At 39.1% G+C, this 24,364-nt stretch overlaps 1 protein-coding gene and 1 non-coding gene across 4 annotated transcripts in view; one reads left to right on the top strand and one right to left on the bottom strand.

Moving 5' to 3' along the window:
- Positions 1-24,364, bottom strand: part of slc23a1 (solute carrier family 23 member 1) — a 139,358-nt gene that overhangs the window by 16,125 nt on the left and 98,869 nt on the right. For all 3 annotated transcript variants that reach the window (XM_073067581.1, XM_073067582.1, XM_073067580.1), the window contains 5 exons: positions 22,029-22,210; positions 20,743-20,863; positions 11,975-12,131; positions 11,111-11,258; positions 10,683-10,788 (listed from right to left, as the gene is read on the bottom strand). In XM_073067581.1, the coding sequence (XP_072923682.1) occupies positions 10,683-10,788; positions 11,111-11,258; positions 11,975-12,131; positions 20,743-20,863; positions 22,029-22,210 (714 nt within the window). The remainder of the gene's footprint in view (positions 1-10,682; positions 10,789-11,110; positions 11,259-11,974; positions 12,132-20,742; positions 20,864-22,028; positions 22,211-24,364) is intronic.
- On the top strand, positions 19,764-19,870 carry LOC140739632 (U6 spliceosomal RNA). The gene has a single exon (XR_012101700.1). It is a non-coding gene; the product is annotated as a U6 spliceosomal RNA (small nuclear RNA).

Genomic DNA, 24,364 nt, shown 5'->3' with positions numbered 1-24,364 from the left:
GAGTTTCTCCAGCATTTTGTGTGTTGATCCAGATTTCTAGCAAGCTCAGCCTCTCTAATGTCTTAGAATTAAAGTTGATGGTTTCACTGAATTTCTTAATTATGCAACTAAACAGTGGGGTATTTTGAAGAATGGGATGCCATTTACATTAAAATGGACTTGATCCTAGATTTCTACACAGTATCATCTCAGATTTGGAAAATTCTTTGTTGGTTATTTACTGAAAGTGCTGTCGTAAGTAGATAGGGTGATGAAGAAGGCCTTTAACAACTGGTCTTCATCAGTCAGGGCACTGACTATAGGAAATGGGAAATTATGGTGCGGTTATAAAAGATTCAAGTGAGGCTGCGCTTGGAGCAATGTGCACAGATTTGGTCTCTGTGTAGTAGCAAAATGTTTTAAATTAGAGAGTGTCAAAAAGTTTTACCAGGATATTGTCTGGATTTGGGAGCCTGAGATACAAGAAATGGTTGCAGAATTGAGCACTGAACTTGGGGCGGCATGGTAGCACAGTGGTTAGTACAAGGCTTTACAGTACCAGTGACCCAGGTTCATTTCCCACTGCTGCCTGTAAGGAGTTTGTACATTCTCCCATGACCGTATTGGTTTCCTCCCACGTTCCAAAGACATACTGGTTGGTAGGTTAATTGGTCATTGTAAATTGCCCCATGATTAGTCTAGGATTAAATTGGGGAATTGCTGGGCAGCATGGCTCAAAGTGCCAGAAGGGCCTATTCTGTGCTGTGTCTCATTAAATTCAAAAAAATAAAATGAATTCACTACAAGGCAGGAGATTGTGAGTCAACCCCTCAGAGGTAGATATGATCATGAAGGGCTTAGAAAGGGTGAAAACACATAGTATTTTCCCCCAGGGAAGATCTACTAAAAACAAGGCATAGGCTTAACATCAAAAGGAAGAGATTTAAAAGAGACAGATTCTACACACAAAGGGTAATGTGTATGAGTTGCCAGAAGTAATAGTTGAGGCAGGCTCACTAGCAAATATTAAAATGCCACCTAGATAAGTTCACAAATGGGAATGGTTTAGAAGGCCAAAGGCAAAATACTGACAGATGTAACTAGCTCACTGAGCAACACAGTCTGCATGGAGGAGATGAGCCAAACAGCCTGCTTCGATTCTGAATGACTCTATTTAGAATGTCTGTATGGTGCCCCAAATATAATATGCATTAAAAGGTGTCATGATTAGGCAAAAACCATATTTGGTGACAATTTCCAGCCTTCATAACATGTTGTCTACTGGGAATTCTTCAGAGTGCAAAGCTCTCATGTTGAAGAAAATTATTAATCCAGTATTTCCTTTGTGATGACAAGATGAGATCATATTCATTAAAGAATGAACTTTACTATTGAGATGACTATACATGTAATTATTTTACATCCTGTTAAGATGCCTTAAGTTGCAGTAGGTTCAAGTTATGTATTAAAGTAACTTAAAAATAATTAGTTAGCTTTGCAAATTTACTGAAGTGAACTTCACCAGTTGCCAAATTGTTACCAAGGTAGCTTGACACAATTAGAATTTAGTCACTTGAATGTGATCTCCTCAACCTGTGTGTAAATATAATGCTATTTAATAAATGCAAACCCTCATCAAACCAGTCTGTTATTAAAAATTATTTTCCTTTTCTGGTTGGCTGCCCGTGACTTGTGGAGCTGTGCAAGATTTGATATTAGGACTGCTTTTATCATATTATACTGTATATCAATAATTTGGATAATGGAACTGATGGCTTTGTAGCTAGGTTTTTCAAGGGACAGAAGTGAGTTTAGTTGCTATTACTAGGGAGATGGTGCTTGAGAAACTGAAAGGTCTGAAGGTAGATAAATCACCAGAACCAGATGGACTACACCCCAGGGTTTTAAGACTGTAGCTGAAGAGATTGTGAAGGCATTAATAATGATCTTTCAATAATCAATAGAGTCTTGCATGATTCTGGACTACAGGAAAATAGCAAATGTTACTCCATTCTTCAAGAAGGGAGGGAGGCAGAAGAAAGGAAATGATAGGGCAGTTAGTCTGACCTCAGTGGTTGTGAAGATGTTGGAGTCAATTGTTAAGGATGCGGTTTAAGGTTTTCAGACAAAATAGGCCAAAGTCAGCAAGCTTTCCTTAAAGGATACACAAAGTACACTGCAGATGCTGTGGTCAAATCAACACGGAGAAACTGCTGAGTTTCTCCAGCTTGTTTTTCCTTAAAGGAAAATATTTCCTGTAAATCTTTGGAATTTTTTGAGGAAATTACACGCAAGGTAGATAAGAAGAATCAGTGGAATTTGTGTACTTGCATTTTTAGAAGTGTGGTGAACTACATATACCTGTCTGGACTGCTCCTGTAGCTCCTCCCACAGACCCCTGCTGACTGCTTCTGTGGCTCTCCCACAGACCCCTGTATAAAGGCGATTGAGGCCTGATGCCCGGCCTCATTCTCCAGGATGTAGTGTTGTTCATTCTTCCAGTCAATAAAAGCTGATACCTCGCTTCTTATGTCTCAGAGTGAGTTATTGATGGTGCATCAAGAAGGCCTTTGGCAAGACGCCACACAAATTAGGCTGCTAAAAATAGTAAGCGGCCATGGTATTACAGGAAAATTATTTGCATGGATAGAACATTGGCTGATTGACAGGAGGCAAAGAATGGGAATAATGGGATCTTTTTTGGATTGCCTGCTGGTGACTAATGGTGTTCCACAGGGGTCTGTGTTGAGAACGTTTCTTTTTACGTTGTATGTCAATGAATTTGCATGATGAAATTGATGGCTTTGTGGCAAAGTTTGCAGATGATATGAAGATAGATGGATGAGTAAGTAGTGTTGAGGAAGCAGAGAGGCTGCAGAAGGATTTAGATTAGGAGAATGTGTAAAGAGGGGCAGATAGAATTCTGTGTCAGGAAATGTATGGTCATGCACTTTGGTAGAAGGAATAAAACATAGACTATTTTCTAAATAGGGAGGAAACTCAAAAATCTGAGAAGCAAAGGGATTTGGGAGTCCTTGTACAGGATTCCTTAAAACTTAACTTGCTGGTTGAATTGTTGGTGAGGAAGGTAAATGCAATGTTAGCATTCATTTCAAGACTAGAATATGAAAGCAAGGACATAATGCTGAAGCTGTTTCAAGCACTGGTGAGGCCTCACTTGGAGTATTGTGAGCATTTTAGAGCCCTTATGTCAGAAAGGATATACTGACATTGGAGAGGGTTCAGAGGAGGTTCACGAGAATGATTCCAGGGTTGAAAGAGTTATCATACGAGCAGCGACTGAAGGCACTGGTCCTGTACTCACTGGAATTTAGAAGGATGAGGGGTGATTTCATGGAAACCTATCAAATGTAATAAGGCCCAGAAAGAGTGGATGTGAAGGAAATGTTTCCTTGGTTGGGAAAGTCTAGGACCAGTGGCCACAGACTCTAAACAGAGGGATGCTCATTTAGAACAGAGATGAGGAGGAATTTCTTTAGCCAGATGATGATGAATCTGTGGTGAATTAGTTGCCACATTTGGCTTTTGAGGCCAGGTGACTGTGTGAATTTGAGGTGGAGGTTTACTGGTTCTTGATCAGTCAGGGTGTGAAAGGTTATGGAACAAACGCAGGAGAATGGGGTTAAGAATAGATCAACCATGACAAATAGTGGAGTAGTCTCAATGGGCTGAATGGTCTAATTCTGCTCCTATGTCTTCTTGTGGTGTTATAAAACATAAAAGCAAGGATGTAATACTGATGCTTTATAGGGAATTGGTCAGACCACAGTTGGAATACGTACGGTAAGCAGTTTTAGGATAATTATCTAAGAAAGGAAGTGTTAGCATTGAGGGGGTCCAGAGAAGATCCACGACAATGATCCCAGGAATGAAAGGGTTAATATACTAAGAACGTTTGATGGCTCTGGCCCTGTGCGCGCTAGAGTTTTAAAGAATGAAGGAGCGGTGTGTCTCATTTAGATATCAAAAGGCCTAGATATAGTGGACATGGATTGGATTGGATGTTTCCAGCAGTGGGGTAGTCTAGGAGCAGAGGGCACATCTTCAGAATAGAAGTGCATCCCTTTAGAACAGCGATGAGGAGTCATTTCTTCATCCAGAGTATGGTAAGTTGTGAAATTCATTGCCTCAGACAGTTGTGGAGGACAAGTCATTAGGTATATTTAAAGTGGAAGTTAATAGGTTCTTGATTAGTAAGGGCATCAAAAGTTATATGGAGGAGGCAGGAGAATGGGGCTGAGAGGGAAAATAAATCAGACATGATTGAATGGTGGAACAAACTCGATAGGCCAAAAGCCTAATTCTGCTTCTATATCTTGCAGTCTTACTGTCCTATGGTCTAAAATATACCCACCTTGTTTCTGGGGCACCACTTAGTGATGGTGGGACAGCACGTTTTTTCCACACTGTGCTCTGGTGGGAGTAGGTCACAAGGTTCAGGATGATCATGGGCTCGTCTTTTTATTTTCAAATTACATTCTAGAAACGCCTAAATAAGCTCTAATAACTATTTTTAAATAAAATATGAGTTTTACGAAGAACATATTGTATAAAAAGGCAAAACATTCCATATCTATCATAGGAAGGATATTGAGCACAAAGTGTAAATACAGTCTTAAAAATGCCACTGGACTTGTTCCACCTTAAACATTGATATGCTTTCTGCATCTACAAAATAAAATTAATATAATAAACCATCAATAAATAAAATTGTAAGCAATTTTTGAAGTAGCATCTTAGCACAGTTAACAGCAAGTACTCAAACACCCCAGTACTTGAACATTTATTACACGAGTGTGGTTCCGCGATAACAAATGAAAGTAGCATTGCAGAAGCACATCAGAATTCTAATTCAAGCCTACCCATCATATCTTGAAATTCAGGTGAATGATACAAATCCCTAAGCAAAACAGAAGGATTTTCACCTGTTCTTAGGCGACATTATTTTCAAATGTGAAAGGTGTCTAGGTGACAGCCATGATGGATTGGCAGAGCAGACTCAATGGACTGAATAACCTAATTCTACTCCTATGTGTCATGGTTTTGTGATCTCAAAACAGCATTATGAAGAAAAAAAAACTATCACAGCAAACTGAAATTGATATCAAATGCATAATATTCTTTTCTGTCACGTCTGCCTCCAGCCTTTCTAAAAAGCAGAAATTACTCAAAAGAAAATTTTCCTCGTAATAAATGGTTGCCTGAAAATGAAAACCAGTAACAGCTCACTAATTTTTTATTCTAGGATTAATTCGTTTACAGAATTACTCTGAAATTTATTCTAAATTTAAGTGGCTACATTTTGGGCAAAACTTTTTGAAATCAATCTTCAACAAATTTTAATGACTAATAATTCCAACCACCTCCCTCCCCCCCACTCAAAACCTTCAGCTGTGTGACTGTCAAGAGAGGGAAATGAAACGGGCAATCAGTGTAGAGTACCCCTGCTTTGGATACTGTTTGGAGGGGGTGGTGATCTATCAGAGGTAAGCTGCAATGACCAGGTCTCTTGCACTGAATCTGGCTCTGTGATTCGGAAGGGAAGGCTGGGGGGAAGTAGAGAAGTGAAAAGGTGATAGGAAATTCAATAGTTACAGGAGCAGACAGGGCATGAAAGAGACACCTGGATGGTACATTGGCTCCCAAATATCAGGGTCAGGGACATCTCAGATCTGGTCCACAGCGTTTTAAATGGGGAGGGTGAACAGCCAGAATTCATGCTACATTTATGTACCAGCAGCACAGGTAGGAAAAGGAGATGTGGCTCTAAATTGAGAATATAGGGATCCAGGTAGAAAGTTGAAAATCAGGACTTCAAGGGTAGTAATTCCTAGATTACTTCTTGTGCCATGCACCAGTGAGGCAAGATATAGGATGATTTGGCAGTTGAAAGAGTAGCTGAGGAATTGGTTAGTGGGGCAAGGTTTCGCATTTTGTGAATCATTGGGGTATCTTCTGGTGAAGGTATGACCTGTATAAAAAGGACAAATTACATCTGAATTTGAGGGGGACAATTATCATAGCAGTCAGGTCTGCGAGTGCTGTTGGGAAGGGTTTTAAATTATTTGGCAAGAGGGTGACAACCGGAATGATAGAGCAGAGGATGGGACAGTTGGTATGTATGTATGTAAATAGATGCAGTGTGTAGTAGTGAAACCATGAGGAAGGATAGGGCAAAATTACAGTCAGTGAGATGGGTTGAAATGTATCTTTAAGCTAAATAGCAACAGTTTGGCAAAGTGAGAATAAAGTAAAAGGGAAGAGAGTGCAGGAAGGTACAAAAGTCTCTGGAATAAATATAATCACAAAATGTTTAGAAAGGGAAGATGGCACCAGTGAATAATGCGACCAAGGGTGACATCAATCAGACAGTTCTCGAAACTACTTCTATCATATCTTCTTTTTTCTTTTAAGTGTGGTCTCGCTACTGTTGGAGCCTGGGATCATTTTGGCGGTGTGTTTTTGGGCTGACAGAGTGATCTGACATTTTGCTGTCCCTGAGGGTGTTCGGTGAGGTTTCAAGCAAAGTGTGCTGCCTTAAGGCCAAGAGGCCAGAAAGCCATAATCGAATCTATTTCTCACCAATCTCGCTGATTAAAGCTTCGAGTTAGTTTGAAATCATCAGGGCAAGAGCAGAAGGCAAGCAAGTGTTCAGCGCCGTCTAACAGCCTCTCGCTTGCTGCTGCTGGAGGAAGGTGTCTGCATGTGACAATCTCTCTCTCCCTCTTGCTTGCTGCTCCTGGAGGAAGGCCCGAGTTGGAATAGTCGCTCTCTCTCCCTTGATGCTGTAGGAGGGCGGTGCCAAAGTCTTCAGTCTTGTGCGAGGTTGAATCAACGTGGTTTGTGGAGTCTGTCGTTCTCATTATAATGTGTTTCTGGTTTCTTGGCATTCTTTTTTTGTGTCTTTTTGATTGGGATAGTCTGAACATAACAAATGACAGAGCACTAGTTTGAACTGAAATGTGCTGAACTAAATATGCCTGGACTTTTCTGATGACTTTGTGGGTTGGTGTTTTATATTCCGTGTCTGTGTTTTTGCTATTTTTTTGCCACTTGTGCAATTTTTTTTAGGTGTGTTTTGGGGGAGGAGATTGTTGATGTTTCTCTTTGAATGGGTTCCATGGTTTTCCTTGTTTCGTGACTGTCTGTGGGAAGACTAATCTCAGGGTTATATACTGCATACAGACTTTGATAATAAATGCACTTTGAAACTCTGGATCTTAAATCTTGAAAGGAATAAGAATTCAACTTTCAGTGGTGTTCCACAAGAGTCAGTTTTGAGACCTCTTCTTTTCACATTATATGTCAATGACGTGGATGACAGAATTGATGGCTTTGTGGCCAAGTTTGTGGAAATATAAAGATAAAGATAGTGTTGAGGAAGCACGGAGTCTGCAGACAGATTAAAGGATGGGCAAAGAACTGGCAGATGGAATACAGTGTAGGTAAGTATATGACCATCCACTTAGGTAGAAGGAATAAAGGCCTAGACTATTTTCTAACTCAAAAGAAAATTCAGAAATCAGAGGTGCAAACAGACTTCAGAGTCCTTGTACTGGACTCCCTAAAGATTAACTTGCCAGTTGAGTCAATGGTGCAGAAGGCAAATGCAATATTGATATTCATTTCATGAGGATTATAATATGTGATATAAATAATATGTAATGCCTCTTGGCCTGTACTTTTGCTGGGTTTTAAGAAGATTGAGGGGATCTCATTGAAATTTATAAATATTGAAAGCGCTAGATAGAGTGGATGTGAAGAGGATGTTTCCTGTAGTAGAGGAGTCTCGGACCAGAGGTCACAGCCTCAGAATATAAGGATGTTCATTTAGAACAGAGATAAAGAGAAATTTCTTCTGTCAAAAGGTAGTGAATCTGTGGAATTCATTACCACGGACAGCTGTAGAGGCTGAGTCACTGGGTATATTTCAAGTAGTGTCTGATAGGTTCTTGATTAGTAAGAATATCAAAAAATACAGGAAGAAAGCAGGAGAATGGGGTTGAGAGAGATGATAAATCACCCATCATGGAATTGCAGAGCAGACTCAATGGGCTGATTGGTCTATTCTGCTCTGTCTCATGGTCTTATGGCCTCTACTTCCTACATATAATGAGGCAACCAAAATGAACACAATTCTCCCAGTGTGGTCTAACTAGGGTTTTAAAGCTGCAGCATTATCTCACGGCTCTTGAACTCAATCCCCCGACAGATGAAAGTCAACAGGCCATACACCTTCCTAACAACCCAATCAGCTTGCTTCCATGGCTATATTTTTTAACTAATTAGCAAAGGAAGAATGAATATCCAATTTTTCTTCCAGGCCACAAGTTGCCCAAATCCTACTGCACGTTTTCATTAAGTGAAAGAACCTTCATTAGAAACTCAAGGCGAGGCAATGCACCCCTCTAGACAACCCAAATATGTTGCAACAGGAAGAACTGTGCCCTCGTACTATTCAAGAAAAATGCACTTACCCACAAATTACTGAGGAAATGCAAATTGTGCTACCTGGATGCCAAGTGAATAGACCAGCAATTAGATTTAAAAATTTAAAATTGAACATTAAATACTGACCAAAATGGGAATTAAATGGGAAGTGAATTGAATGTTCAATTAAGCAAAAACAAGAATTTTGCACTATTCAGCTCTTCTCAATACAAAGTTCTCAAACCTTTTTTTAAAATTACTAAAAAAATTGAAGTTAAAAAGTAGAAAAGCACTGTACCTGTGAAATCTAATATCCACACAAGGATGTTTGATAGACATTAACAACTTATAGAACCAATATGCTTGTAAAAAGAGTTGAATTTTCTCTGGAGCATTTGATGCCCAAATTCAGCACGTTCAAAATCAAATAAAAATACTCAAGTGCAAGAAGACATTTTCACAAAGCTCATATTATTGTAACTCGATACAAACACTAGCTTTTAGAGTTTTTTGCTTTGAACTATGGATTTGTTCATCTGAGGTTACATAACATTGCAATACTTAGATTTAACTTCACTTCATGGGATTTGAGAGATAGCTCAAGTAGCTTTAAAATTTTTATTTCACCTTTGTATCGCGAAATGGTTAATTTAGTCATTTCCAAAATGCTTTAGGGTGCAGGGTGCCCAGGAAAAAGGATATTTGTTATTTAGCCCTTCCGCGATTTCAAATGGTGCAACTCATTTTTTGACTGCGCTATCATAGAAGTTTGCAAAAAAAGATGTCTTCCTGCCTATTACATGGCCAAACCAGCCAAACTATCCTTTAAACTAATCTCCTTTCTTGGCACTTCTCCAAAGCACTCACACAGGTTTTTTCAATTACCCTTTCAAGGAGAGCGTCTAAGACTCTTTGTGTTATATCTATAGACCTCTTCTACATCTTCTACCCAATTCATATGGGAGGGAAACAGCAAAGAGAAGTAAGGTCTATCCATTAGTGCCCAATGCAATAACAATTTCCATTCATAGGCCTACTGCCAAAGCTAGTATTGATCTGTCACATTATGTCTGTTTACCATGTCGCTCAAACAATAATGAATTTTTAAGCCAGAGTGCACTCATGTCTTAGTCAAACACTACTATGTTTGATGTTTAATGTCAGTTTTAAAAATTCCTACGTTGTTCTTCCATAAATAATAGCAGGCACGTAGCACCATTTGTTAGATTTATTTAGACAGCAAGACCTAGTCCAATTTACAGATTGAAGTAATGGTAACTATTATCGTCAGTGGCACAAGAAGGCAATCAATTCAGATGCTATTCTACACATTCAGATCCTCCATATCCATTTATCTCTTCAGTATTCGGTTTTTTACAAATCTAGGAACTGTAAATGATAAAATGTAACATTGCACCTATTTCTTGTACTATAATTCTTGGAATAAGTACTGACAAGGAAACATACTGGGAGGCTATGTATGAACCTACAATAAAGACCATTGAGTAGAATTGGGCCATTCAGCCCATCAAGTCTACTCTGCCATTTCATCATGGCTCATTTATTATCCTTCACAACCCCATTCTCCTGCCTTTCTCTATGCAATCTTTGACACCCTCACTAATCAAGAACCTATCAAGCTCCACTTTAAATATACCCAATGACTTAGACTTTATAACTGCCTGTGGAAATTAATTCCACAGACTCACTAACTCTAGCTACAAAAATTCCTCTGCATCTCTGTTTTAAATGGATGCCCCTCTATTCTGAGCCTGTGTCCTCTGGTCATGGACACAACACCCCACCCCCCTTCCCCCCCCCCCCCCACACATGGAAACATCCACTTCCACTCTATCTAGGCCTTTCAAAATTCAATAGGTTTCAATGAGACACCCCCCACTCGGCCCACTTAATTCTTCTAAACTAGACCCAGAGCCTTAAAACACTCCTGATACGTTGACTCTTCCATTCCCAGAATTATTCTCGTGAATCTTCCCTACAGCTTTACTAATGCAAACACCTCCTTTTCTAGTTAAGGGGCTAAAACTGCTCACAATACTCCGTGCAGTCTGACCATTACCTTATAAAGCCTCAGCATCACACATTTGCTTTCTATATTCTATTCCTTTCAAAATGAATGCTAACGCTGCCTTAACCTTTAGGGGATCTTGCATGAGGACTCCCAGGCACACAAGGACACAAAACAGCAGAAAATAAAAGGAAAGACATTAAGAGACAGAGATTAAAAATACCTTTGTAATCCCAAGGACCCCAATGTTTGGGCTGGATGATGTAGAACCGTTTCCTGTACCAAATAATCCTGCAATGATACATGATATTCCTTCAGTGAAGATCCCTCTGGAAGACAAAAGGAGTCTTATAGGTTCCAATCAGTTCTGCTACTATGCAAGCAGGTAAAACAGGTTACCTATTATCAAAGGATTTTAAATGACAGGCAGGATTTGAAATCTTGTCGATATCTTTTATATGTTCTATCGACTGATTTAACATTCAAATTTATGCATCCATTTCCAGAAGTTTTTGAGAATCCTTAAAGTAACCTTGCTTTACTGGTATGAGTTTAGTAAATTATCTGAAATTCTTTGCAATTTTGCACAAATGATTAAAATTGGCACACGTGCTCACAGAACTTGCTGAATAAGAAGAGTAGTTTATTTACCTGTTTAAGGCATGGATCGGTGGAGGTGGGGCTCCAGCCAACCTAGCACAGGCATAATAATCACCGATCGATTCAATTATACCTGCTAAAGTTGCACTGAACATTCCCAGCACTCCAGCAGCTGTGATTGTGGGTAAACCCCACTGACCTGTTTAGATTTAAAAATAAATAATATTTAAAAGCATTTGTTGCTTTCACAAAATGCTTGCCCAAGTTCAATTTAAAGGAAGCGATCACAGAAAGGCATTCTGCCAGGATCCATACTGGTTCAACTCCCTCACTGTCTCATGGCCCTGCAATCTATCTTCACTGGTTCCTTTGACAGTGCATTCCAGATTCTAACCAGGTGCCATGTAAAGGTTTCTACGAGTCACTTTTGTTTTCCTTGCCAATTACCAACACAATCAGTTACTTTCCATCTACTTCATGATTATAACTAGTTCTACTGCATCTCCTCTAAAGTTCCCCTGTTTAGAAGGGAAGAACCCCATGCCCTCCATTAAATCTATACATTTGAAAGCTCAAAATAACTCTGGCAAATCTCTTGCGTATGGCCATTAAAGCTTTTGAATCTTAAAATAATAAAAGCAGCATTAATATTTGATTACTTTTACCCTTCTTATAGATATACAGAACTGGCTTATTGCAAAATAAGCAGAACATTTCTATCACATGCAGATTTAATATAAAATAGATCACTGATTTTATAATGAACTAGTTTTGTTCGTTCAACAAACACCAATTTGTCTGAGTGTTAGTGTTTATTTACAGGATTTCTCTTTGAGCAGTAACTGCAAGTTTCTTTCCCCCACTCAATAAGAAATTAGATCTTATATAAATTTTCTTATATTTCCAATTACTTACAAGGATATGGCATACGGAACCAGGGTGCTGTTGACATTATTTCACCTCTAGCATCTGTTCGTGCTTTGAATCCATACTGTTCAGGAGTTTTTGGAAATACATCAGTGAGAGTTAATAGATAACAAATTAACCATACAACCATGATGGCCATTATAATCTAGAAAAAAGGGAACAATTATGACAGGTGTAAGGCCCATGCAGGATTCATAACACAAAAGCCATTTTGAAACTCACTCTGGGCTGCAGAGAAGAATTACATAACCCAAACTTTGATGAGAGTCACCTTTTTCCCATATACTATAAGCTAATTAAACTATTCAAAACTGACAAGTTTTGTGCTCAGTTTGACTTGCATGGATATACAACATATTTTGATTACTTCAATTTATTGTGCTTTTGCAATCTTTGACTGTAAATGTCAACAGATTTGACAGCTCTGAATATTACAATGAAAAATGTAAGCATTTAAATATCTAAATACTTAAAAACAGAAGTTTGGCCTGAATTTCAATTATTTTAAAATTATCATTTTGAATGAAAAAATAATCCTTTCTATGAGGGATATTGGGTATGGGGCTGAACTCAAAATAAGGAATGCATTGGCACAAGGAACATCGTTATAGTCAGCTGGCACAAAATATTTTACTAAAATCAGCTGCAGCTGGTGAATAAATACTAGTGCTGGCCAGGTTCTGCCCAATTAATCTGCACTGGAAAATATGTTTGAATAGGAAAAATAAGCATGTAATTTCACAACTAGACTGACATTTTGCTGAAATGACAGGGACTCAGTCCAAACCAGTACACAGAAGTTTGAATTCACTTTTCTGAGTGAGATATACAGAGGGAGAAAAAAAGCTGGATGCAAGGTAGGAAAGCAAAAGGTCGTAAACAAAATAGCTCCAAGCTGCCAGCGATGGTGGTGGAGGTGGATACAATAGGGTCTTTTAAAATACTCTTGGACTGGTACATGGAGCTCAGAAAATAGAGGGCTACGGGTAACCCCGTGTGGCGCATGGCCAAGTGGTTAGGGTATTCAAATAGCGACCTGAAGGTCGTGAGTTCGAGCCCAGCCGAGGCAGCGTGTGTCCTTGAGCAATGCTCCAGTCTACCCAGCTGAAAAATGGGTACCGGCATAAAAATGCTGGAGGTCAACCTCGCGATAGACTGGCGTCCTATCCGGGGGGAGGGGAGGAGTCTCTTACTCGGTCGCTTCATGCCACAGAAACCGGCATGAGCACCGCCTGATGAGCCACAAAGGCTCAGGAACGAGCTAACTAGTAACCTGAGGTAATTTCTAACCCAACGACATGTTCGGCACAGCTTTGTGGGCCGAAAGGCCTGTGTTGTGCAGTAGGTTTTCTATGTTTCTATTCAACTAGCGATATGCTATTAGCCAATACATTGAGTTGGGGTCCCCTTCTGAAATATCTTCTTAGGTAAAAAGACTAATGAGTTAAAAGAAATAATGACCAAAACCTTGATGGGCTGTTAGAGCATGAATAGTCTAAAAAGACCTCAGATTCTGTTTATTTGCTGCAAATGCTGGTTATCATTTCACTGCATCTCTAGACTTACAAGCAACTACTTCAGTATCAGAATCAGGTTTAATATCACTGGCATATGACATGAAATTTACTGTTTTGTGCAAGTTGTACATTGCAATACGTACAGTAAAAAAATCTAGAAATTACAATAAGCATAGATAAAAAATTACATTAATTAAGTAGGGTAAAAAAAGAGCAAAAAAAAAAATAGTTCTAAGGTAAGGACATGTTTGGCACAGCTTTGTGGGCTATAGGTTTCTATGTTTCTAATTTCTGTACCATGGAGAGCATTCTAACTGGTTGCCTCACCATCTGGTGTGCAGGGGCCAGGGCACAGGATTGGAAAAAGCTGCACAAAGTTGTAAACACAGCCAGCCCCATTATGGGCACTAGCTTCCCCAGCACTGAGGACATCTTCGAAAGGCATTGCCTCAAAAAGGCGGCATCAATCATTAAGGACCCTCATCGCCCAGGACACGTCCTACTCTCATTGCTACCATCAAGGAGGTACAGCAACCTGAAGACACACGCTCAGTATTTTAGGAACAGCTTCTCCACCTCTGCCATCAGATTTCTGAATGGGCAATGAATTTACGAATGCTACCTCACTATTTTTCTAAGCTCCATGTATCCATCCAGGAGTCTCATAAAAGATCCTATTGTTTCTGTCTCCATCACCGCCGTCAGCAGCCCATTCCACTCACTCACCATTCTCTGCGTAAAAAGACTTACCCCTGACATCTCCACTGTACCTAATTTACGAATCATTGGTGACATACCAAGTCTCCTGAAATTTCTAATGAAATATAGCATTTGTTTTGTAATATTTCTGTAATTACATCAATATGTTGGGCTCAGGATCAATCTTTAGAGATGTTGACACTCAGAAAACTGAAACTGCTTACCCTTTCCACTGCTGAACCCTCGAAGAAGACTGGATAGTGTTCCCTCGACTTAACGCTTCCTAAAATCCACAATCAATTCCACAAGGAATTGGCCTTACTAATGTTGAGTGCAAGGCTGATCTATCTCACTCCTGTACATCTCCTCATCACCATCTGAAATTCTGTCAACAATAATTTTGTCATCGACAATTTTATAGATGGCTTTTGAGCGGAGCCTAGCCACAAAGTTATGGGTGTAGAAAGAGTAGAGCAGTGGGCTAAGCACACACCCTTGAGCTGTGCCAGTGTTGACTGCCAGCGAGGAGGAGATGTTATTTCCAATGCACACTGACTGTGGTCTTCCGGTGAGGGAGTCAAGGATCCAGTTGCAGAGGGAGGTACAGAAACAGAGGCCTAGGTTTTGGAGCTTGTTGGTTTGAACTGAGTGTACGATTGTGTTGAATGCTGAAATGTAATCAATAAACAGCAGCCTAATGTAGATACTGCTTTTGTCCAGGCGATCCTAGACCATGTAGTGAGCCAGTGAAATTGTATCTACTGTAGACCTATTGTGGCAAATTGCAGTGGGTCCTGGTCATTGCTTAGGCAGGAGCTGATTCTGGCCATAACCAAGCTCTCAAAACACTTTATCACAGTAGATGTGAGTGCAACTGGGTGATATGCATTGAGGTAACTCACCCTGCTCTTCTTGGGCACTGGTATGATTGTCACCCTTTTGAAGCAGTTGGCAACCTCTGACTGCATCAGTGAGATATTGAAGATGTCCTTAAACACTTCCAGCAGTTGTTTGAGACAGTTTTCAGTACACCATCAGGGCCTGACGCTTTGCGAGGGTTCACCCTCTTGAAAGATGTTCTGGCATCAGCCTTCAAGGCAGAGATCACAGGTTCACCAGATGTTGTAGTTGTTTATTCTCTCTTTCAAAGCGTGCAGAACAGGTGTTGTGCTCATCTGGGACTGAAGCATCACAGCCATTTATAATGTTAGGTTTCTCTTTGTTGGAAGTAATGGCCTGCAAACCCTGCCAGAGCTGGCACATGCAATTCCATCTCTGACTTTAATTGGAATTGTCTTTTTGCTCTTAAAATAACTTTCCAGAGATTTTACCTAGACTTCTTGTATAGTTCTGGATGAGCGGTCTTGAATGTCACAGATCTAGCCCTCAGACTCCTGCTTCATCCATAGCTTTTAGTTTGGGTATGTCCATTGTGTTCCCAAAAGCACAAGGTCATCCACATAGATGAAGTTGGTAACAGCTGTAGTGCATTCATTCAGATTCATGGATGAATCCTTGAATATTGTCCAGTCCACCGACTCAAAGCAGTCCTGTACGCACTCCTCCACCTTCCTTGAACATGTCTCCTTGGTCCTCACCACTAATGCAATGTTCGTTGGTCTCTGCCTATCTGCCAGAAGTAAAATAACAGCCAGGTGATCAGAATTTTCAAAATGTGGGTGTGGGATGGCACAGTAAGGAATTCTTTATGGTGGTATAGCAATGGTCAAGTGTATTGGCTCCTCTCGTTCCTCAGGTGATATGTGGGTGTAATTGTTCAAGGACTTCAAACTGGCCTGCTTGAAATCTCTCGGGTGATAGGGAAGGCATCTAAGTACACCGTTTCATGACTGCTGATCACAGTGCTCAGCTCCTCCAGTGCCTGCCTGGCATTGGCCTGAGGTGGAATGTACACCACCAACAAGATGGTGGAAAACTCCATCAGTAGATAAAATGTACAACATTCGATCACTAAATGTTCCAGGTCAGGTGAGCAGGATTGAGAAAAAACTGCCACATCTGTGCATTACGATTAGTTAATCATAAAGCATACATCACCTCTAAACAACTGATCTCTCCTGTCTTTGCAGAGAATAGTGAAGCGATCGGGTTGCAGCACTACATCCAAAATGGTGGCTAATGATTCAAAGTACAGAGCAGTCCCTAATGTCCCTCTGGTACTGCAATCTTGCTCTGAAGTCTTCAGTTTTATTTTTCAGAGACTGCATTTTCCAGCAGGATAGTCAGAAGTGGAGGTCTAAGGCTAGTGTTTCAATCATACCTACAGACAGGCTCTTCTTCTGTACTTCTATTTCCTTAAAGGGGAACTGCACTCGCAACCCAAGTCTGCAGTCCAGGATCCACCAATTTTGGGTCTCAGTAGATTTTTAAATGTCTTAAAACAATGTTTCTTACTGAAGTACCCACTTGTGACTGGTTTTCAGCTGCAATACTTCTAAATGGGAATATTCGATGATTTCGATTGGGGCTGCATGCAAAGAGCCACCACTTATCACCACCATCTTCACAAGATAGCTAAGAATTTTAAAAAAATGCTAGAAACACACGGCAGATCAGGCAGCATCTCCAGAACAAAGAGGCTGAAAAGTTCATGAGAAATAGGAGACGTGAGAAGTGAAAGTTGCTTTAACTTGCAGAGAGGGGCAAGGAGATAACAAACCAGGAGACCAAGAGAGACTGATAGCCCAGTGGTCACGGTGTCAGCTGAAAAAGAGTGGCAAAGGCTTGGATATGACTGTTTTCATGGGTCACCCATTATCAATGACAAAAGGTGTAACATACTTCCAATAGTTATGGATGCTCCTGAAATTTTTCAGTGGAGGCACACAATTTAAATAATAATTAACATCCCATTGCTAACCTCTCCCAGCCCCTCTATCTCTGCTACTCCCTTTGAGGTGCACCAACATTTCCAGGATGCTTGGAGAATATTTGCTTAACTTACAAAAATAATTGCTACTTTCAATGCAAGATATTACAAATACTTACTAAAAATTATAATTCTCAATATTACAGCAATGATTCAGTAGAGATCAATGTCATGGCATTCCAGCAATTTGGAGTAAACATTGGATGGACTTACCCTCTTCAGTGAACTAAGCATTTTGTTTTTGAACAGGCTAACAGAGAACATTAGTGTGGGACTCCAGATACACATGGATTTTGGAGCATTTCAAAGATATATGGGAGGGGGGGTCGGAGAAACTCATATTAAAAATGTCCCAGCTACAACAATGGATTGAAAAATATTCCCTCTGCATGTGACACAAATGCATTGAGAATGCATTTTGGTAGCATGCTGATGCATCATTCCCACATTCCTATTCTCATTCAGGTGCAGTTTGTCAGGGATAAATATCTGAATGCAAAAAATAAACAGAATCAATAAAAGCTGTGATGAACATATTGATTTTTTTGACCTCACGGAAGGCTTTGTGCACATCAGGCAATGGTATTGTTTTGAACAAGCAGAATTGAGTAAATATAGCCAATTAATGACAAATCTGGAGCTGACAGAGTAGGAAAATGTCATATATAATACTGGAAGAATCTTATGATTTCAAGCAATTATAAGTAAGTGACTGAGACAAAGAGCAACTAGAATTTGTTGATAGCTTTCATAACCTCAGTATCCTACAACACCTTCCAGCCATCAGAGTACAAAAAGTGTTCTTTCTCAGTTGTAATGTAGGAAAAATGGCTGCCAATTTACACATGAACAGCAAAGTAGTAAGAATCAGATAGCTGCCCTGAAATTCAAACATCTGTTTTTAAGTAAGCATTACGTAGCTGAAAAACCTAATGGTTCCTGAAGTGAAACTATTCCTTGGTCATTATGTCCTCTGGAAACTTCAAGACAGTTCTAAACCTGACATTATCATTGCACCCAACCTGTTGAATAATGCAAGACACTTAGACCATGTCCAGGAAGCAGACCTCACAGGGTTTCCACAGGGCAACTTCATACATCTATTTCACCATAGCAGATAACCAGTCATCAAAATGCCACTACAACCTTTTGTGTACCCTTTAACCTCACTGAGGTTTCCAATCCAGTCTACTATTGAGGAAGAACTTCTGGCCAGATCATCTTAGTTAAATCCTTCACTTTGTTTTCCCCAGAAATACACAATAGGATGCTTTGTTTCCAACTCAGGATGGAACACAACTATTCAACCGTCCAACACAATTTAAATCATTGAGTTTCAATACAATTTTAAATGCTCTTTTCAAAGTTATTCCTTTTAATGGCCTTGTGTAGTTAATTTGAAAGTTAGTACTATGGTCAATTATGACATTAATTACATGACACACTTTCAGTTGAATATCCTTGTACAATGTTTTTAATAATCTATAGGTAGATCAGTTTCTGCAAATCACATGAAAATTAGTTGATGAGTTGACATGCCTGCTTCAAAATTTTAAAAACAGGCTTCATTTAAAATTTAAAACAAGTTGAACATTAGGTCACAAGGATAACAATTACTACCAATGTCGATATAGCATCCTGCGTTTTGCTGCATGATGTTCCCACTCCCCCACCCCACACCCCCCAAACATATACCTACCAGGAACAGCAGCCTCCAACAATGAGTGCAATATTTAAAACTTAACAGGGTGGCTTTGTATCAGCGACCTTGTGACCTTTCAGGTTACTAACTAGCTCATACGTTGTGCCACACTATATCATCTATGAATGCACAGCTTTGTGGGGACAGCAACAGATGGGTCTTGCCATCTCATAGAGTTATTCCAAAGTCTCTGGTATTTGTTGTAAGTTACTTGGGAAAAAGGGTAAAACTAGAAATTAAATAATGAAGATTACCCTTCCAAGGCGTAGGTTGCCAGTTATTTTTCAACTCACATTTGCAGGAAAATATCCTCAAAAAATATTTCATACTAGGACATTCTACAATTCCCTGGCATTTTTGCACATCATCTTTGCTTTACATTTAACTCATCTGGAATAGATAAATGTAAAATTGAGGAGAAGTATTGAAAGTGGGTTCTTAAACCTGTGCACAAATGGATAGTTTCAAAGTATGGAGGCATTCAAAAGGAAAAGAAACCAAATTGGACAATATATTGTCTGCACTAATACTAACCGGTTAAACATAAAAAATGGGAGGTTATCAGGAAACAGAATATTAGGGCTTTGAGGTACATGTACAGACTGCTAGTGTGTTGGGAAATAAGCTCCTATAAAAAAAATCCCATTGTTATCTGGATTGGGGAGCATGCCTCATGAGAATAGGTCGAGTGAACTCGGCCTTTTCTCCTTGGAGTGATGGAGGATGAAAGTTGACCTGATAGAGGTGTACAAGATAATGAGAGGCATTGATCATGTAGATAGTCAGAGGCTTTTCCCCAGGGCTGAAAAGGCTAGCACGAGAGGGCACAGTTTTAAGGTGCTTGGAAGAAGGTACAGAGGAGATGTCAGGGGTAAGTTTTTTTTTTACTCAGAGAGTGGTGAGTGCGTAGAATGGGCTGCCGGTGACGGTGGTGGAGGCGGAAATGATAGGGTCTTTTAAGAGACTCCTGTGCTCGCTTCGGCAGCTCATTTACTAAAATTGGAACAATACAGAGAAGATTAGCATGGCCCCTGCACAAGGATGACACACAAATTCGTGAAGCGTCTATTTAATTTTTAAAAAAAGAGACTCCTGGATGGCTACATGGAGCTTAGAAAAATAGAGGGCTATGGGTAAAGCCTAGGTAGTTCTAAGGTAGGGACATGTTCGGCACAGCTTTGTGGGTTAAAGGGCCTGTATTGTGCTGTATGTTTTCTACGTTTCTAAGTCCTGCAGTTGCTTGACAATTATAAGATAGATCTTTCTAACTTCTTCAAGATGTCAAACAAGTAGTGGTGGAACCACAAGCCATCAGATATCATGCCAGGTATAGATCTCTACTGAAATTAAAAATGTAAAACTGTAGTTTATAAAGACAACTTTCTTATTGTCAAAGCATATATTTCATCCCATTATAAACAACAATGTAAAAATCTTCCAGCTCTTAATGCACACATAATACTACACAACTGAGAAAGTTCCAGAAAATACACTTGATTGTCCAAATGGCAGGAAGAATACATTTAATAACTTACAGTTCTTCAAACATCAAACAAAGTCTAAAAAATAATCTGTTCTGTATTAAATGTCAGCTTCAATTGTCTCTGATACAATTAAATGTTTGTTACAGTTGGAAAGCTACATTTGAGAAACGTTTATGTCATATAAATTACCTGGAGAGCAAAACTCCTTCAAATTTGTTGTTTAGAAGAAAACTATTTAAAACTGCATTTTAAGTTACACATTTTTTTAAAAATTATTTGGCCAAGTATCCAATTATTTAGAAGTTTTGGTATTTATTGTTTGGAAACATCAACTTACATATTCAAATATAGAAGAAAGGTACAAAAATTGAATAGAAATCTTTTTGCAGGGCAGAGTAACAACTGGTAAATTGAAATGTGACTAAAACTTATGAATAGTATCAAAATTTAATTAATTTCTTTACCGGAAACATTTTGAAAACTTTTATCTTTGCTGTTGTGCATCCCTTTCCACGTCTAAAAGCAGGTACTATGAAATTCACATCACGCAGGTACTGGGCAAAGAGTACAATCAGAAAAATAGTTCTAAGAAAATAAAAAGAAGTTGCAATATAAATGTAGTGACATTATTTATAAATTAACTCATTACTTGCAGCACTAGCAAATAGCTGTCATTGCTTATGGTAATAGATTATGATTGGCACTCAAATTTATATTTGTTGTGTTAAGACATTTTTATATGACATGTACATTAAAATTAGAAATTTAATCTGTGCAATAACATGAAAGTGAAAATATCCTGATGCTCCAAGAGGACCACAACCTTGTCGTGGTTTGTAGGCTTGTGTGCTTCAGTAACCCAGAGGGCTACATTGGCTGGAGTCAGGGCTTTATGCTTTGGCTCTTGGTAGGATCACCCATGCCAAACAGGTTAGACCAAGAGTAGTCCGCTGGTCCTCCAGGTTTGGGAGTTCAGCTCAGGGCTAACAACCCACAAAACAAAATTGTTATGGGAACAGCATTGAATAATCCTGCTGCATCTGAGTGCAACTGTATTCCTGAGTTTCCTCCTGGGACTTGCATGACTGAGAGTAGTGAAAACCGAGAGGAAGCTGCTAACATAATGAAAGAAGTCCTGAACACTGCCAGAGATGGAGGACCTTCATTGCTACCCTGAGCATCAGTGGCATGAGGGCAGTAAAGGGCAAAAATGGAAGGATCCATACATGGGGAGCATATTAGTTCCATTACAGTATCACACACTGTGTGTTCAGTGGCAATGGGACTAAACACAGAGACTTTGTTGATTCTTCCAAACCAACTGATAATTTACTCAGGTCAGCTTAGCTTCTACATCTGCATGTTGCAAGAGGGATTAAGCTGAAGGTGTATTCAATTTCCTGCTCACTGCTGCCTTCAGCACCATGTCATGACAAAGGCCAGATATCATATACAGTAAGAGTCATTCTGCTTCATCTTAAACTTGAGGACGCAGTTTCTCATGGTCCAGTGATATTATTAAATTTCAGGCACATTCACAGAATTCACCAAAACCACGCTAACCATTTAACAGAGATAAAAGAATCACCAGCTTTTGGACAAAAGAAGATGGACATCTGAGGACAGTGATAGAGATAGGATGTGAAGACCTCGGTAAAGGAAAAGTTTCAGGTGTGTGATGCTTTACATTGTCTTTATTCTTGCCCGGGATAATTGTTATTACAAAAAGTGAATCAGATACTGTACTTACAACATGGAAATGCCCCAGTGTGACCCAGCTCTCTCTCCAGCTGCTTGGAACACAGACAATCCAATCAAGGATACTGTAGGGGTAACAGTGAGTGGTCCTATGTAACTCAAGAGTGCTCCAGGAAGACCCAGGAAGCCAATCAGCACTTCAGCCAGGCTGGATATGATAATTGCACCTTGTATCTGAATTATGTAAGGAAATTCAGAAATGTTACTGCTCAAGTGAGACATCATATACTCAAAGATACTGTGGTAGTATTATTAACACAGATGCAATATTCAGTAGCATGTATAAAATAAGCAATTTTTATAAACTATTCATGTAGAATCATGGCAATAAGTAAATGGTCTAAGAATTTGTTAGCTGAGGGTTAATCGCAGCATACAAGAGACAGCAAGAATGCATGCTTCAATTTTTAGTTAATAACGTTAAACAGAGGCTCTGCAGTAAAATTGAATGGGGTAGTAAATTAGAGATGGGGAGGACAATGCAATTTAATGCTAAACTCGAGAGGGACATTGCTGCTGACACAATGAAATTTAGCACCCACCTCAATGTGGGAGCTTCACAAAACAGGAAAATATTTAAAATATTTTCATTATTGAATAGGTGCATTGACTATCTCTGCATGATGTATTTGATTGCACGTATCATTGCCCAGAGGAATAAAGAGCTTCATTTGGAACATTTGGTCATTGTTTAACAAAAAGTTTTATAGCTTTGTTCAGTAGCTAGTGTGGATAAAGATCTGGAAGAACCAGGCAAAAGTACACATTCCCTCAAGATTGTAAATCAAAAGGACAAACACCGCTTAAGGCTATTCCAGTGTGTCCATATAGATTACAGCAAGAAAGGCATGGTTAATTGCACATAATGGTAAGTAGTTATTTAAAATGAACTACTGTAAAGCATGGGGGGTGATGGTCATATATCAACACTGAAGACACGATGGAAGAACTCCAATTTATTTTTGCAACAAATTCTCCTTCGAGGGAGATTGTATGGGATAAATAGTTCACAGTTCTAGTCATTTCAATTTAAACAGTTTGTGAAAAGCAATAGAATCAAACATTTCATATTTTCTTATCATTCAGCTTCAAATGGAAAAGATGAAAGATCAGCAAAATATCATGGAAGGCAGATTAGGTATTATTATGAAGTAATGACTTGCAGATTCTCTTCTGAGCTATAAATCAACACCACATTCCATTATCGCGTAGTCAGCTGAAGGAATGCTGATGCACAGAAGACAAGATGTAGTATATGAGTCTGCTGAATCTGAAAGAGGATAGACAGCAGGAGTTGAAACAAAGCAAACATCACCACACATTCTCTTAAAAGGGAACAGGCTATCATTACAAGATCAATGTACCAAGAACACTAGGAAGGATAGCAATATTAGACAGCAAGATATTAGAGACTGGAGATATGGAGTTCTGAGCATCATCTCAAACATAGGTGAGAGATTTGTACAGGTTCTAGTAGTTCTCAGTTTCAGAGTAAAATATTTCAGTGAATAGAGGGTCCAATGATTTATACAATCAAAATGACATCGACATAGTTGAAGAAATTACATGGAACAGTTGAATAAAATTAGAGAAACACAGACATGTGTGCAACAGTAAGTTGCCAAGATCAGCAAAATTAAACATTGATATAATTAAGTTAAAAAAAATTGAAACCTCATTGAAGTTCAAACTTGCTCCACCATTTCTTTCCCCATTTACACTAATTATGCTGCCTCCCTTTTTAATAAATAAGACGTATTTGATTGAGTGTATCATCAAGCATATTCTGAGAACTTGAAATGACCAAAATATTTTAGAGCTGTGTTTGCCAAGTATTACTCTGCATGTGGCTTCATTAAAAACCCTTAGGAAAACACAGATTACAAATGCCTAATTGTTTCCAAATTAAAAATTTTATTTGGTCAACAGTTATCATATCTCAATGCTGTGCAAACCTCAGATGGGAGGCAGGTAAACAAGAAATTCCAACAAACTGCCTAACTACAGAAATTATAATGCTTGCAAATAAATTGGATATGCATATGCTTGCACTAAGGTCTGTAGAGTTATATATTAAAGGCTTTGTTAGTTTCACAGAAAAAGTATTTTATATTCTAGTCCATTATGTTGATAGAAAAATTCAATTTAAAACTATAGGTCAGGAAATAGTAGCATTGTTTTTAATTACATACTATGATTCTAATTACTTTTGCCATTTGATCAACAGAACAGTTATTACAAATGACTAGGAACTCCACTGGACTCCAAAAATGAAACTGCTTTTTTTTCCTGAGCATTCTTTCAGACAAATAAAATGGAGAGGAGAGA

The sequence above is a fragment of the Hemitrygon akajei genome, chromosome 15 (genome assembly GCF_048418815.1).
Source record: "Hemitrygon akajei chromosome 15, sHemAka1.3, whole genome shotgun sequence".
Classification (NCBI taxonomy): domain Eukaryota; kingdom Metazoa; phylum Chordata; class Chondrichthyes; order Myliobatiformes; family Dasyatidae; genus Hemitrygon; species Hemitrygon akajei.
Note: the sequence above shows the minus strand (reverse complement) of the source record. Positions and strands in the feature narration are given on the sequence as shown.